Consider the following 17105-nt stretch of genomic DNA (forward strand, 5'->3'; position numbering starts at 1 on the left):
TCCCACAATGACATCAGCCAGCCCTCTGAGTACCCTGGGATGAATTCCATTAGGCCCCATGGACTTCTATGCATCCAGGTGGAGCTGCAAATCCTGCACAAGTTCAGGGTTAACTGGGAGTTTACTGTTCCCGCAGTCACGGTCCTCCAACTTAAGACAGCTGGGGTCCCAAAGCCCATCACTGGTGTGAAAGACAGGCGAGAAGTGCATTAAATGTCTCTGCTTTGTCTATGTCCCTGTTTGATAAGTGACCATCCTCATCAAGTATCGGACCAATGTTTGCTCTGGTCCTCCTTTTCCTTTTAGAATACTTAAAAAGTACTTTTTTATTGTCCCCAACACTACTGTCCAGCTTCAACTCTAATTGAGATTTGGCTGTCCAGATTCTCTCTCTACAATGGTGAGCAGCATCCCTGTAGTCCTCCCATGTTGCCTGACCTTGCTTCCAGATGCCATACACTTTCTGCCAAAGCTCTTGAAGAAAATCCTTGCTCAACCAAGCTGGCCTTCTGCCCTTCCTGCTTGACTTTTAACGTTTTGGGTATGATTTCACTTTCAGCTCTATTGAGTAGAATGTTATTGTCATGTGTGTATATTTTGCTGTAAAAGGATAAGGAGAAATGAGAGAAAAAGAACTAAGAGAGAAAAGAGCTCATTCTTAAATTACTTATTGACTGGAAAATATTTTCCTAAATATTCTTATTAAAAAATAATAATAATTTTGGGTGTCTAAATTTTAAGTGAATTGGAAAGTGTTCTGAACCCATGGAACACTTCTAAAATTCTGGAATTGTTCATTAAGTTTTCTCTATCTTACTTTTCACTTGTCTGAAAACAGGAAAAAAAAAAAAGTATTCTCACTTTAAGTTGACAACTGCATGTAGTTGTGCCTCTACCCCATCTCCTGCCACTCCACTACCCTGACTGCTCAGTCTCCTCTTTTGCAAAATAGTGGGAAAAATGCAAATTCTGCATGTGTTGTGATCCCATTAATATACTGCTATCTCCTGCATTTACACTCTAAATATCTTGGATGCCAAAATCTAATGAGAACACCCAGTTCCCATTTTGTACAATGTCTCTGAACAACAAATAAATTCCCTTCCCTTTCCCCCCTTCCCCTAGTATTTTGTGACCTAAATATTATTCAGATATATTTATTTACCTTATACAAATTTTCAGACGTGAGGTAGTTTACAGGCTATCAAGGAACTTGGGAAATTCCCACTTTTAAGCTTTTAAAACTGTTACCACTGAAAGTCACCATATGCGTTTTATCAGATATTATTAAGAATACAATTATAATGAAAATAATGGTAAAATAATATTTTAGAAAGATTTTATATAAAGTATATATTAAATATAGTGTTACATATGTGTTAAATAACAAATGCATTTGGAACTAATCTAACAGTATTATCGACAATGACCTACATGTGATGACTTCTCAGGACTCCCCATTCTAAATAAATCCAGATTTATACTTCTCATTGCATATATTCTGAATATGACATTCCTGACATTGATGTCATTAATGACATTTAATGATCCACTCATGATTCATAATTCACAGTAAGTGGTCCACAGAAACATCGTAGCTAGTAGATTGAGTATTTTCAGTTTCAAATATAATTATACAGTGCAAGATTGAGACCAGACAGGAATATGATAACAAAGGAACTAGGCAGAGGAAGCATGTATCTTGTGCTCTCTTTGAAATTATGTATTATTGTCTGTTACGATGTGTAGGGAATCATTTCAAAGTTGAGTTAGACGTAATATTGTTCTGGAAGAAAACAAACCATAGGATGATGTGTAGGGAGAAAATGGGATATTGTATGAATATAAATACAATGGGCAGTTTGAAGAAGACAGAGAAGTCCAAATGGCAATATTAATCTTGACTGAAGTTGGTTGGATTTTTCACAGTGAATGCATTACCTGAAAAACATACTGAATTGGGTTGCAGAGAATGTATCTTACATTCATAAGAACTACTAAATAGCCTGTTCAAGGTCTTCTGAAAGAGTTTGCTTTGACTTTTTGCTCTCTGTGATGTCTGCTTGGCTTCCAAATGACAAAGTTTTGTTCTGTTTTCAGGAAAAGTAGCCAGTGATTTTTAAGAAAGTGTATAAAAAAATAATGAATCATAATAGGGAATAATAAATAGAAAGTGTTGAATAACGAACATTTCTGAATATTGTGCTCATGTGTGCATGCACATATGCAGAGAGAGAAAAGACAGTTGTTACTCAAAGAGGAAATAAAAAATCTAGGGAAATATTTGTAACTATATATTTGTAAGTTAATAACATGGTTTGCAAAAATATCTGTGAAGAATTTAAATATTAACAAGGACTGTTTTTTTTTCTTTCTTTTTTTTTTTTCAGTGATTAGCTCTGAAATTAACAACATAGCTCTTACTTTCAAGTTGCTATAATTGTAGCTGCAACAATGGTATACTGTAATTGCTGTCTTTCTTTTCAGTGTTGTGATCTGCAACAATACAGAAAATCATACCCCCTTTGTAGCATCAGAATATACAGAACTTGTCTGGCAATCTGATTCATACAGGTAGCAAGATGTAAAGACAAATTGTATTGCTAAGAATTGTGATCTGCATTGACATGCGGAAGTCTGCATGTTGACCTTTAGTTACGAATTTTCAAGTTCTTTGAACTCACTAGTGAGTTCAGAAGTTTCCAGGTAAAAAAAATACTTTTAAATTGGATTAATACTCTCTGTTATCCCAGGTGAAAACAATTCATTTGTGCCATTTGGAGTCCCACAACCAAATGAGGAAAAATGGTTTAAAGTTTTATCTTAAATAAGTGTTTATATTTATTTCTTAATATTTTTATGATTAATTCTTGATGAATACTGCTCTTCTGTTGCTGTTGTTTGTTTGTTTTATATTGTCTGAATATCTGAATATGTAGTTCCTGTATCTGCGCATAGCATTTTTAGTAATAGTTTATATCTTTGAGATATAGGTACTATAAATACTGTGTAACTATGCTATCCTTCAGTTTAGATTGGTATTATTTTTCCTTTGCTCCCTGAAAGTAGACAAATTAAATAGGATTTATTTTAATCTTTTCAGAAAGGTGATGCTGCTTTTAGTACAAGTGCTCAAACACAGCTATTACCAAAGTAAACAGTCTTTCACCTGTAAACATCCACAGAGAAAGAAGGAGCAGCCACTGAGATGAATGAATAATATTTCAAAGATAAGACCTCTGCAAGAAAACCATTAAATATGTCCATTGGAGCATTCCTGTACTTCTGTACCTCCTCAAATTCCTGCTGAAACCCTAAAAAGGACAAAAATTTAATGAAGTTTATTATTAATACCTTCATGTTAACTATTTGCTATAGATAATTATTTTTATTAATATTTATGTATTAGTATTATTATCTCGTATTTTTGAGAGGCAAAATGATTAAATCTTTGTTTGTTTGTTTGTTTTTTTTCATTTGAAGGAGAAATAACCTTTTGTGGCATGGGTTCATTGTGCATGTCACCAGTAGTATTATTTAGGTGGAATTTCCAGCACATTTTTAAGTTTGAAAAAGATGTGTTAACTTTAGATTCACAAAAGTACATGAGCTACTGAGGAGCTAAGTTGATTGCTGTTAAATACCACCCTGGAAAAACTCATCATCTTTTCTTCTACAGGAAACTTCCATTAAGTCTTCCAGGAGACTCACATTTGTAATTGAGTTTTCTAATGTTCATGTTGATGCACTACATTACATTTACTGCTTACTAAGTTACAAGCTGGTTGCAATGGTTTTCTGAGAAGAAAACAACAGGTTTCTGAGAAGACTGTTTGGGATTCACTTACCATGCGCTGGTTCTATTTCCAGCTATCAGCATTACAGAAGCATGCAGGCTACTGTGTGAGAAGTATGTGCCTGGTGTTACAATGTCTCTATTTAAATACATTTCCCTTACAGGTGCTTTTGTTCCATCTTATCATTGGCTTGTTCCATCCTTTCTTTCTTGTTTCTTTCCTTTTTCCAAGTTGGAAAACTCATTTATTTGCAAATATCTACCCATGTGCTTCAGTTTACTTCAGTTTACTCCGGGATACTGAAGTTAACAGGAATACAAATGTAAGTGAAGTTTTAAAAAATGCTGAAATGTTTTGGTGCTTCTGACCTCTCTCAAAATAAATATGTTAATGCAAAATTTGGAGAACTAATTTTAACTTTTTTTTTTTTTTCCTTTTGGGTAGTCAGTGACCATAAATGTTTCTGAAAACTGCTCAGTGTTCAGCAACACACAGATTTACACTCATTTCTGATTAAATGTGATGAAGTTTCATATTGCTAGTTTCAAAAAAAAATCATAAATCATCTTCAAGACTTCAGCTTTGTGATTGACTGTTTGAACCTTTCATGAAAAAAAACACATAGCAGAGCATACAAAAGATAATTAATATCAAGCATTGATATATATCCATTTAAATAATAATCAGCATGTCTACCCCTTGATTGAAAATGGGTACTTTTCCAACTTTTTAAAATTCATATGTGTAGAGCAGTTCATTAACTTGGAGATAAATTTTCTAAATTATGTGGTCCATAGCTCCATATACCTCAGTACCCTGGCAAACAAGAAAAAAAAAATACAAGCCAGTCAACAGCTTTCATCAAAGTACGTAATGCTTCTGATATATCCGCGAAAATAATAAATAAAACAAAATAAAAACAAGTACAAGGATCTGTAATTTCTACATACAAGTAGTTCATTAGGAGTACGCACCAGCAGTGTTCATCACTTATTTATGTTTCTTCTGAATATTTCAGGAAATTCTCATATTTACAGCTGGATGTATATGTTATTGAATAAGTACATCAGTTCAAAATTACGAGCTGTAACCTTTTTTTTTTTTTTTTTCTGAGGGGGAATAAACTTGAGAAAAGTTGTAGGCACACTGCTATCACCCAGGCTTCTATGGGATACCACACACATGATTATTGTATTTCTTATAAAAGTCCTAAAAAATATCTGAAGGTCAAATTTATAGAAATTTCATAAAATTCATTGTTCTTTCAGGACATAAGGTGATGACACTGAGGAAACACAGTCTGAGATGGGGAAGTGATGAGCAAAGCTCACCACGGCAGTGGATGGTTGAGCCATTGACTGCTTGCTTCCTGTCATGTAGTGCTTTGGGCTGCTGAGCTATTTAACTCATACTTCAGCTACCTGAAATCAGCGTTAGCCATTTCTTTTTGGTGCTATTTATTGCAAGAACATTTTTTCCTCTTTGCTTTCTGTCAGTGTTACTATATTATCTGGTTTTATGGAATCAGTGCAGCCAGTTGTATGAAACAAGAAAGAAAATACTGTCAAACGCATAGAGGAGCTACAGAGAAAACTTTAGAGCCATTGTTGAACTATGTTACCTCTGTTGCTGTTACACAGACACATAGACTGTGTTCAAAAGGAGTTACCATTCCCACAAATGTGATAAAGAATCTAATACAACAAAGGTTTCCTGACTTTTTAACATGCATACCATTTTTTTTTTTTTACCTATCCACTACAGCCCTCTCTAAATACAAACCAAAGAGTAATGAGAGTAATGATAGTATTTAGCCAAAGGTTTTTGAACTAGAAACAAAAATGTCATAGATTGCTCAGTATTCTGAGTTAGTCCACCTTGAGAAAAACAAAGTATTTTTAAAACACTTTCCACCTTCATGAACAGATTTTCAACAGTATCAGAATCAAATTTGACTTGCTTTTCCTCTGAATGACAGAGACGACATTCTAAGAGTAGTACTAAGTACTAGCATAAAGCATTTGTGGTTGAAGGAATAGTTTTAAAATGAAAGGTAAGACTCTACTTTAGTAAAATACTGGAAACTCTTTGCCAAACAAAGCAAATCAGCTCCAGAAAGTGGATTTTCTCTGTAGTAAAAAATAAAAAAATACAAGTCTGACTGATATTAGCAAGTAGCTTGTCCTCATTTTAATTCTTGGAACTCCTCTGGGTTTTCCAGCCTTGTAGGAAACAGAAACAAAATACAGCCAGACTGGAAGGATAGCTGGTGCAATGCTCTGCAGGTGCCAAAAATGTATGTGTGTTTAAATCATTTGACTTGACAGGATGCAATCTACGATACTGCATTTGTACAACTTCAAATATTATTCCATTTATTTTCAGCTTCTTTCAGGATTTCACTTTATTTGAATAAATGTCAGATTGTCAGATTGTTCAGACTGAGTCATTTCAGATTGCTCTGGGTCAATGACACTATGAACACTGTATGACATTGTTAATTTATGTTAAAAATTACATTTATATCAAAACAGGTTCTTCTCTAGTTGCCTATTAAAGATAATGCAGGTAGGAAAGTAAAAAACATAAATGCAGGGGTTGTGTATGAAAAAAATTACAGATGTGAATTATCTTAAATTGCATCTTTCATTATATCATCAAGAAATCAACCAAGAACAAATAAATTAAATTCTAAAACCTAGCTTTTTATATACTTTTTAAAAAGTGTCACTCCAGTGAATATAAATGTAGAAAAGACCCAAGGATGACTTCATTATTGAAATAAAATATAATTGTGGCAGCTTGATACTGCTACAAATATCTTGTTGGATCCTGTAGTATACTGCTACAAACCGTGTTGGAATTGTTCTGACTAGTTATTACATTTTTAAGCAGCAGATCATTCTTTTCATCCCTCACAGAAAGTGCTGTCTATTTAGGGGAGAACTAAGGTAAATATATTTTATTTTTCCTTTTAGTAAGAAAAAAAAAATGGTGGAAAAGAGAGAAGCCAGCAAGAATTCTAATGCCCTAGATTCTCTTCCTCTTATAAATTAATGGAGTGTACCTAATACATTTGGACTGATAAATGTTACTCTACCAGAGAGCTGAGCAAGATATAGATTTTATGCCAAGTAAATCTTCCTTTATTCTATTTCATGGCCTTCAAACTGATCTGATGGTATTACCTGTAGGTATAAGAAGTGGAAATATTGTTATAATCTGTTTTGCATCCTTTAAGCTTTTAGAGATATTAGATATAAGCCAGATTCAGATCATTTTTTATATGTATATTTTCCTAGGACTGGAAAAAGCAAATAAATACATGTGTACATGAGCGTGTGTGTGTATATGTCTCAGAATGCAACTTATGAGAGAGAGACTATTAAACGTATAGTGCATAATTTGAGCTCTGTATTCATTTCCACAAAAAAAAAAAAAAAAAAGCAAGGAATACATTTCTGTAAAAAGAAAACTCTATTGTTCAAGTTCTGTTTAATACATATTAACACAATAGACATCTTTTAAGAGAAAAAAGAAGTGATTATTTCTTCAGGCATCTGCTTTTAAAATCTATTCAGTTAGGTAGTCTTTTTTGTTGCTTTTCATTTACAACAGTATTGCTTAACAGAAGAAGGAAGATTTAAATGGTGAGTGAAAAGTTTAACTTGGAAATGAGAGGAAAAGAGATTATTGCTACCACTGCTATTACAAGTAATAATAAATTTTATTTCTAAGCAATATATTTCACTGGTATTCACTGAAGGCCAGTCAAAGCAGCTTTGTCCTCACATTTTCCACAGTACAAGTAGACAAGTAAATGTTTTACTTAGCCATCAAAATAGGTGGCATGTTATTATAAGCTTTGTATTATGTATGTACAAGCATATGTTTATTATTATATATTTATTTGATAACATTTTGACCTCCTGTCAAATTATGGTAGTAGTAAATGTTGCCTTGCTGTAGTCATAATGTTCCTTAGCTGTTCCTTAGGGAGAAACAAACAAATCAACAAACAAAACAACAACAAACAAACTTATGATGTATAAGCATCATAAACAGTTCCTAAATGCATGAGCCAATTTCTGCCCACATAGCTGAAATAGCTTTTGCCATCTTTCCCTTGACATATGATGAAGAATATGAAAAGCTTCCATTTTTTTTCATCCTCTTCTAAGGTGTTTGTTCCTGAGTGGCACAGTTATGGTTGCTATCTTACTCCTTCTTAGGGTCTGGTCATTACTTCAAACAGATAGATATAAAACAAAAATACAGCCAGGGGACCGTTAGCATATTATGATAATGGCCTTAAGTTTAGTTTAGGGAGTACACAGTCTTATGTGGCCAGTGGTTTGTAGGTGGTAAGGGAGAGATCAGAGTAAATATTCTTATGAGCTTCCTTACTTAACATCTGTTAGGTAGTTACTTCAGGCTTCAGGAGAGTCACAGATCCAGTAGTCCTTTAGTGCATTAACATGTGTTAATGTATAGCATGATTTTGGCAGTGATACATTATTTAAATAGCTTAATGCTGCTTCTCAAAACAAACGAACAAATAAACAAAACAACAACCAAGGTAACTGCTGCATGTGAGCATTGCTTAAGTAATTGTACAAGCTGTTAAATGTGAAGTGAGATTTGTGTATAGCTATAAAACATATGATGACGGGCGAACATCTGGAATTTAATGTAGATTCATATACATTTCTCTATGAATATGCATGATTTTATGAGACTCAAAACCAAGTATGTACACAGATGTCACAAGAAAATATTTAACCTACTCATCAGGTTGGAAGGGTTTCTAGATAACTTATGGAGTTAGCTTAAACTAATATAATGGTTTATAAAACAATATTTCCCAAATACACAAATTTTAAACCAATGACCAGAATATGCAAAAAATAGAAATAAAAATTGAGCTGTTGTAGTCAATACACATCATTACCTTGAAGAGAACATCTCAAAGAGAGTCTAATGTTTAAAATAATTTTCAATTTATAATACAGTCCAGATTTAGGTCATTTGAAAGTGCAGAGCTCAGACACATGAGGCAGCTTTGTCTTTCCTCTGGAGTCTTCATCCACTACCTACCTAAATTAATACATCTATATTTGACCTGTAGCTAACAGATCTTGTAAGTGAGGCTGATGTTGCATGCATGTCATCTGAAAAGCCGTAACTTACAATCCTGGTCCTGCTGCCACAGTTGCGATCCACAGAGATGCAGTTTTCTTGTTCCTAAACTATTTCTAAACTATCTCTCTGAAAGAATTGTGTGCTATGAAAATTGCCATTTCTGGATACCCTCCACCCCCTAAATAAAAAAATCCAAAAGCAAATATCTTCCCTAACCCCCTAAACAAACAAGAGTCTGACTCATTTTCCTGGCTTATAGAAGGAAGGAAGGATTGATGGAACAGTATTAAAGAATATGGATACTACAGTTGGTATTATTTGGGGGTAAATACTACAACAGAGTTTATTTTTGTCCTTGGTTATGTTTGGAAAACTTTATCAGTGCTGTGCAATGCTCTGTTTTTGATCAATAGTTTTACTGAAAATAAATTTGCAATTTAGCAATATTATTCAACAATCTTTTTTATTACCATTCCTCTCTTTCCAACAGTTGATCGTCTACTATGTGTGGATTTGCCTCATCTTTTTCATGTGGTCTCACACCTGTCCTGGCTATTCATGCTGTCTTTGTTTAATGAGAAAAGAAAGAGATTGCTGACAGGTCTTTTGCTATCTGGATAATTTCCTAAGTACTTACATAAAGGTACAATTCAATGTGCTGCCTGTGGTGAATAAATCTGTAAATAGTATGGCCAAATATTCCTATTGTCATGCCTCTTTTGTAGATTTTTTTTCTTCTCTAAGGATGAGGTAAGGAACATTTTAAGTATGAGTACAGAAAGGCAACATTTAACACTGCCATAATTTGAGGGGAGGTCAAAATATTAACAAATACTAAAAAAAATGTTCATGTGCTCAGATCAATTTTAGAAGTACTTCCATCTCATCATAAGAAAAGGATCTTGAAAATAATAAAAAATAATTATTTTGGAATGTTTGAAGTGAAATACTGTTACTGTGATTAGCAATGAGAAAAATTAAACTTTTTCTGTCAGGAAATTACATTAAAATTCATCTTTTTTTCAATAATATTGAAATAATATTGAATATCATTGATATTGGGATGAAACATTTTACTTTTAGTTAAAGAGAGTTGAATTAAAAGTTTGTTTGTTTGTTTTTTTCCTTGACCCAGAGAATATATTTATACCATTCATGTATTTTAAAAGGGCTTTCTATCTAATTCAAACATGGGCCAAACTACCAATTGTCCAAACATATCTTTATTGAAAAATTGATGATTGAAATTATCCTTATGTGTAGTTATAGGTGCACAAGTTTATTAAGACAAGAGGTAAGAATGGTGCTTTTAGCAAGTGCTCTGAACATAAGTTGTCAGTCCTTCATCTTTCACTGCCTTCTGCATACACCTTCCAGGGAGAAACCCCACCTCACTACAGTTCTTCTTGGTAGAAATGAAAGTAGTAGTTCTTCAAGTAGAAATAAAAAAGTGTTGGGTATCTCTGTAAGGTGTCATGTCAGCTAAATGTTTTGGTGCTTCTTATGTGATTTAAAATCTTTTATTAAATCTCTGGGCTATTATATATTTGGTGGGTCATTCTGTGCTGTGGGATTCTGTTTGTTGTTTTCAATACACACAGTTATGCTTAACCTAGAATTCAGTGAGCAGCAGAGCTAACAGGGCCTGCTCTCTTGTTTTATATGTCTTCAAGATGAGCCCTAACACCCTCACTTTGAGTATCTTTTACCTTCCCAGTAAAATAGCCATCCATTTTATCATCCATGCCCCCACCTATCAGCCTTGCCCAGCTGCCAGGGCAAGAAGGTAAAGTGCTTTTACATACAGTGCTTTTACTTGGGCAGCGTTGAGTACATTTCCCAGTGTCTGTGCTGCCCTTTCATTAACAGAGGCTTCCCTAGGACCCCGGGCTCCTTGGGACCTATACTATTGAATGAATGCACAGATTGTAAGATCTAAACATCACTGAAATCTTGTAGTAAATTAGAACTTGAAATGTTCAGTCAGTCAAGCTGAAAAGTTTGTCAGTCAAGTTAATTTCAAACTGACCTCTGGATTCACAAAAGGGGGACAGGCACAGGGCAACACTATGGTAGAAGCTTATTTCCTTAAGGAAGAAAGCTAAATTTTGATCATCTGGAGTATGCTTAAGACTTTTGTTGTAGATATAGTAATTTAATATATTTAAAGCAATTCAAGCAATGGAGTCTAAAATGACAGTGTACCTATGAAGCGCACATTCTTAAATTTGTTGGAATTTGGCTTCTTTGCATCATGGAAACTCTGGTATTTATTCCTAAATAGTAATATATTTATAGAGAGAGATTTAAAACTGTTTTGCAGTGAAATCAGGTTCAGTGCTTGGCTCTCCAGTTTATGCCAGCTACCCGTTTTATATTTGAAATGTATTAGTTTTTATTACTTTTTTTTTTTTTTTTTTGAATTGAGTAAGTTTAGTTACTGTAAAAACAGGACTATTCATAATGGTTTGGGTCAAATATAGTGCAATCAGATGGTGTGCAGGTTTACCTAAAAAGCTTTGACAACCTCTTAATCTTGATATGTAGCATGCCATCTATTCTAGTCACGGTCATTTAAAAAACATATAATGCATGCCATGCTAAATTGCACACTAGCTGTTTGTTTAGTGTGGACATAATTACACTATAAACTGAACTGCAGTTGAAACTGGAAAACAGACTTGTAGCAATATTTTTAAAGTTTATAGGTCTTTTTGCTAAACCACATCTTAGATTTTCTCAGACAGCCTATAGTCATTTTACTGCCCCTTAATGCTCCTCTCTGGGTCAGGTAAGGGAAATGAGCCTCAGGGGCCAGAGATTTACATTCTCATTTGAGGTGTTTGTAAGTCTATGTGTAGTTTTAAGTAGGGGTCCAAGACATGCTACAGTATCAACAAGATCTGTTAGTTTGCTTGCCTGGAGATTCCCTCTGCTCTGTTAAGTGGAGTTTCGATATCCGTCTCATATGTGAAATTCTTCAGTCCTTGCACTTTCAAAACCTCCATTGACTGATCTCAGTATTGATTCCTTGTGAACTGTAACAATCCCTCTTGCTTGTCTGATGTCTTTAATCTTTTGATCCATCTCCATGACTAATCAATATTTATATTGCCATGGAGGCAGTATATATATCCATGTCCAGGCTCGTGTGTCCGCAAACAGTTTTTGTTCAACAAATTGGTATAGAAACAGCTAAACATTTTGTAGGATGGAATAGTAAGACATTCCAACATATCCTGAAGAAAATGACACGTATGATGGAGTTACTTGTTACCTGCTAATGTTTTTTTCTTTCTACCAACAGGTCCCATAAGCAGCATTTTGGTCAATAAGTATGGTAGCCGGCCAGTTATGATAGCAGGGGGTATCCTGTGTTCATTTGGCATGATTGCTTCCTCTTTCTGCAATAGCGTCTTGGAGCTTTATCTATGTATTGGGGTCGTTGGAGGTAAGAGTGTTCCTTAAAATGTGTTATTATATTTTATTTTTTCTAATGCTGTTTTACCTTACTGAGCAAGAACCCACTGTGCAAGGCATTGTACAAATGCAAAACAAGAAGGTAGCAAGATCAGTTCACTTTAGCTAGCTGAACTACCTAATTTTTTAAATTAGCTGGTATGATGTTAAATTATTTCATAGGATATTCCAGGAATAACTGATGATTTTATTCAATAGATGTTGTATGTATGCACTGTTCCATGCTTCACTGTAATTATAGTATAAAAATTGATTGGCTTGTGACAGCACTTACTACAGTAATTTGTGTGGAATTTCACATTCATTGTTTTAGCTTTCAATCACACTACATGTCAAATTGGATGGCAGAGGCTAGCAGAATTCTATTGAAAATGCAAAAACCCACTCCCAGCTTTCTGTAGGTTTATACATACATATACTCCCATAGAAAACATGACAACTTTCAGCTCAATGGCTTTCTGTTTAAAATCCAAGTCAAACCCCAAATAAAATTATTCAAATGTCATTAAAGACATGGATATTGCCAAAAGTGATGAACTAAAGTAGTCATAAAGCCAGTAAATTAAATAACCTCTTTACCAGAAGTACCTTAAAAGAACTATCTCCTCAGAATAAGGAAGGCAAATGAGATAAGAGGTGAAATATTGGCATGTAATGAATGAATAATACTTATTCTTGTGTTCCAGCTTACCTTTCTCTACACTGGGCCTAAAGGATTCCTCCTTTTTTCAATTTTTTTTTAAAGTTCTAATTTACTACATTTTAAACTTGTTCCCAGTTAAAGAGTAAAGTCTGGGCCCAGGAATGGGTCTGTCGGAGAAGAATACTTCTTTCCTGTGCCATCAAGCAGTTTCGTAGCTACTTAGCCTTTATTGCCTAGACATCTTAATGTGGAGAGAAGGCCTGGAGGCCTCATGCACTTGGCTGATGTGGATGTGTGGTCAGCTCCCATACTTGTCGCCCTCTTCCGCAACTCTTCCACCTTTACTGGGGACTTCACTACCTGAGGAAGTAGAGCTGAACATGTTCCAAAAGAATTAGCCATTTTAAATTCCACTTTTACACACAAGTTCAATCTTAAATAGGCTGGGAAATATAAAGTGAGGAGATTTACGCATTTAAATTCACCCTACTTTCATTGTAGCTGAGATGACATTTAATAACTTTTGTGAAATGAGCCAAGAGAGAATTGTATTATAGCTTAGTAAATAAAAAACAGAGAGTCACGGCACTGACACCGTCATTCCTTTGTCATTCCGCTGTCTCTATCATTGCTAAAACACAGCAAGGAATTTGGGCTTTTATTGCAATGCTACAGGGGGAAATGACAGAATATCACTGTGACATAGTCTTGGCATTTACACACACGGAAAGCCATGAAGAAGTTGTATTTTTCATTCTTTTATGCTAGTTGCTTTTCATCTTCACTGAAAATCACTAGATTAGATACTGATCATTTTAAAAATAGCTTGGCAGATGTATGATATATTTTGTTTAGTGCATGGCATGCAATAATACTTTGTTTTATTTGTTGTTTAGGTCTGGGTTTGGCATTCAACTTACAACCTGCCTTGACCATGATCGGCAAGTATTTCTATAAAAAGCGTCCCATTGCTAATGGACTGGCCATGGCTGGAAGTCCAGTGTTTTTGAGCACATTGGCACCTCTCAATCAATTTCTCTTTAATGCATTTGGCTGGAAAGGAAGCTTTCTCATTCTGGGAGGACTTCTTTTGAACTGCTGTGTGGCTGGGTCACTTATGAGACCTGTTGGACCAAAACCAATCCCTCCTGTGAAAAAAGATGTTGAAAAAGGCACAGGAGATTCTACCTTGCACAAAAACAACAAGAAGTCTTTTTGGCAAACTATCAATAAATACCTAGATCTATCCCTTTTCAAACACAGAGGGTTTCTGATCTATTTGTCAGGAAATGTCATTATGTTTATTGGTTTCTTTGCTCCAATAGTATTCTTGGCTCCTTATGCCAAGCACAAGGGAATTGATGAATATTCTGCTGCTTTTTTACTATCTATTTTAGCCTTTGTAGACATGTTTGCTAGGCCTTCAATGGGACTTGTAGCAAACTCCAAATTTATCCGGCCAAAGATCCAGTACTTTTTTAGTTTTGCCGTCTTCTACAATGGCGTTTGTCATATCTTGTGTCCTCTGGCAACAAACTACACTGGCTTGGTGATATATGCTGTATTTTTTGGGTTTGCATTTGGAATGGTTAGCAGTGTTCTCTTTGAGACACTGATGGACCTCGTTGGGGCTGCCAGATTTTCCAGTGCGGTTGGACTGGTCACGATTGTGGAATGCTGCCCTGTGCTCATAGGCCCTCCTCTAGGAGGTAAGAATTTCTTTTATTATTTTTTTTCCAGACATGACAGCATAATCTTTGCAGTTTAGTATTGAATTAATATAAAACTTGTACCTAGTGTTATGTAACGCTTTCTCTGTGACTAGGAATGCACTATAGGAACACTGCACTACATCTATTAACTTTGCACTTTACAGTTTCAGACCCACGGGAAAATCTAAAGGTGTATTGCATGCATATGCAATAGATAGATTAAGAGCATATCTTGACTGGCCCATAAATCCAGGTGATAGATGTATGCTTTCCTGATAGCACTTAGTGCTATCTTTGTGGCCTTAATTTACATGTATTCAGTTCCACTTTGTTTTTCAGCAGCACAATTCTTACTCTCCTGAATTGATCAAATCCACTGCTCAGTTTTTATGAAGATCTCAGTAAAACCTCCAACCTCATCACAGCTAGAAGAGCACATGCTTACGTTTAAAGTAGCAACTTTAGTTTGTCTGAATGAAGAGGATTTGTGTATCTAGACAGAAGAGACCAGTAGAGAGGTGCTGGAAAGGAGAGGGGCAGGCTCACCAGCCCAGGCGGGGTTCCAAGTGCTGTGCTGTGGAGCGTTGTGCCCTGGCATGGACTTCACATCACACCTCCAACCATCACCAGTTGTTCAGCCTGTTTCTATAGCCAGTAGATATGTTTAAGACAATTCAATCATCCTGCCTGGATTGGAAGTTCTTAACATTGGTGACTTCTCTTTTCACTGTAAGTAAGGAGATCTCAAAAGGAACTTAGGTGTATAGCTTTGTGTATAGCTATTTGTAATTTTGGGGCTTCTGGCACCAAAAATGATGAAAAGCATCTTCTCTTAGATTATTTTCTCTTTGCTAGTTTATTTTTTGGTAAGTATTTAGTAATGCTGTTAGTGAGTTTTATAATCATAAGGTTTCTTAGCATATAAAAGACTAAAGGCATAGATGCTCAAATCTTGTTAAAAAGTATAGGTTAAACATGTGTGTGTATGTGTTGCAGTGTAAGCCCAACAATAAAAAAATACAAAGATACAGAGATTCCCAGCCCTGTGAACATACACCACACACAAATAAGCAGTGCCAGAAAGGTCAGCAAGACCATATGTGCCTAAAGGCCATTACACACGTCCACGTATTTTAAGGATTATTCTCAGTATCTGTATGAAAATAGCATTCTTGAGTGAAATTTTAAATAAGCCAAAGCTATTCCATTTACTTCAATACAATAATATGTGTAAAAGTAAATGTTCAATAGTCTACAAGATATTCCGTATTTTCCTTGTCTTTTAACATATGAGTTCATTGTGGTAATGGCAGAAGAAATGCATTCTTCTCACACAGACTCTTCCTATGCCACCTAGTGGGGGGAGTGAGCCCGTGAGTTATAGAGCCCAGTCTTTTCATTCCAGCTGTGAAATTGATATTAATATTAACTCTAAGGATATCAAATCTAATATTAATGCTGCAATAGCATATGTGAGTATTTTTCAATATATTAGGTTTGCAGACGTTTTGAAAGGCATGCGTTTGTGCTATAAGTGTATGAGTAATTGATTTCTTTTGTTAAATAGAGACAATGGGGAAAAGCTAAATTGCAGTTTTGGCTAGTTCATATCCTTTAAAATATTATGCTGAATCTCATTTTTAATGTTTTGCAAGACTGCTTAGAGATAAAAACTGGTAAATAGTACTATTTACACTAATAGGTGAAATATACACTTGCAGTGCTACTTGAGTTTTTCCTAATACTAGGCTTGTGAAATAAAGAAAAGACTAAAATAATTTGATGGTTTGTATATATGTCTCAGGTGAATTATGGCATTATGGCTGCAACCCAGTAAAAGCATCTAAATAGATACATTGTAATGGACAGGTTATCTTTTGAATTTCAGTGCTAGTGTAGCTGAGTTCAGAGCTAAATACTTGGGTATGTACAAATGTTGATTAGGGAGTTGGAAAAATCAGAAAGAATGGCTCATAAAGTGGAACCACACTTAGATTTTATTTTCCTTGTTGTGACCAAACTAATCTGAGAATTGTTAATATAATTTTAAGGTACAGGCTTCATCAAAACTCAGCAGCTGAAGATGATGGCTGAAGGGACAAGCCTTTCTATCTCTTTCACCACTCACTGGAAAATAAAAATGAAAAGCAAGCACTTGATTCACAGTGACAGCAGCCTAAGAAGGCACATTCCTCCTCATCCTATTGTCTGTATGCAGCTTCTGTGAGTGTCAGACAGTCACTCCAAAACAATAGGAAACAAAATTAGGAGGTGAATAAAATAGTAAGACAATGAAAGAATGAAAATGAAAGAACTGAAACTGTCTATCAT

General features: G+C 34.9%; 1 protein-coding gene across 4 annotated transcripts in view; it reads left to right on the plus strand.

The window, feature by feature from the left end:
* SLC16A7 (solute carrier family 16 member 7) overlaps nucleotides 1-17105 on the plus strand; it is an 87599-nt gene that overhangs the window by 62276 nt on the left and 8218 nt on the right. For all 4 annotated transcript variants that reach the window (XM_083852310.1, XM_083852309.1, XM_083852311.1 and 1 more), the window contains 2 exons: nucleotides 12247-12390; nucleotides 13959-14771. In XM_083852310.1, the coding sequence (XP_083708436.1) occupies nucleotides 12247-12390; nucleotides 13959-14771 (957 nt within the window). The remainder of the gene's footprint in view (nucleotides 1-12246; nucleotides 12391-13958; nucleotides 14772-17105) is intronic.

The sequence above is a fragment of the Anser anser genome (assembly GCF_964211835.1).
Source record: "Anser anser genome assembly, chromosome: 1".
Taxonomy (NCBI): Eukaryota; Metazoa; Chordata; class Aves; order Anseriformes; family Anatidae; genus Anser; species Anser anser.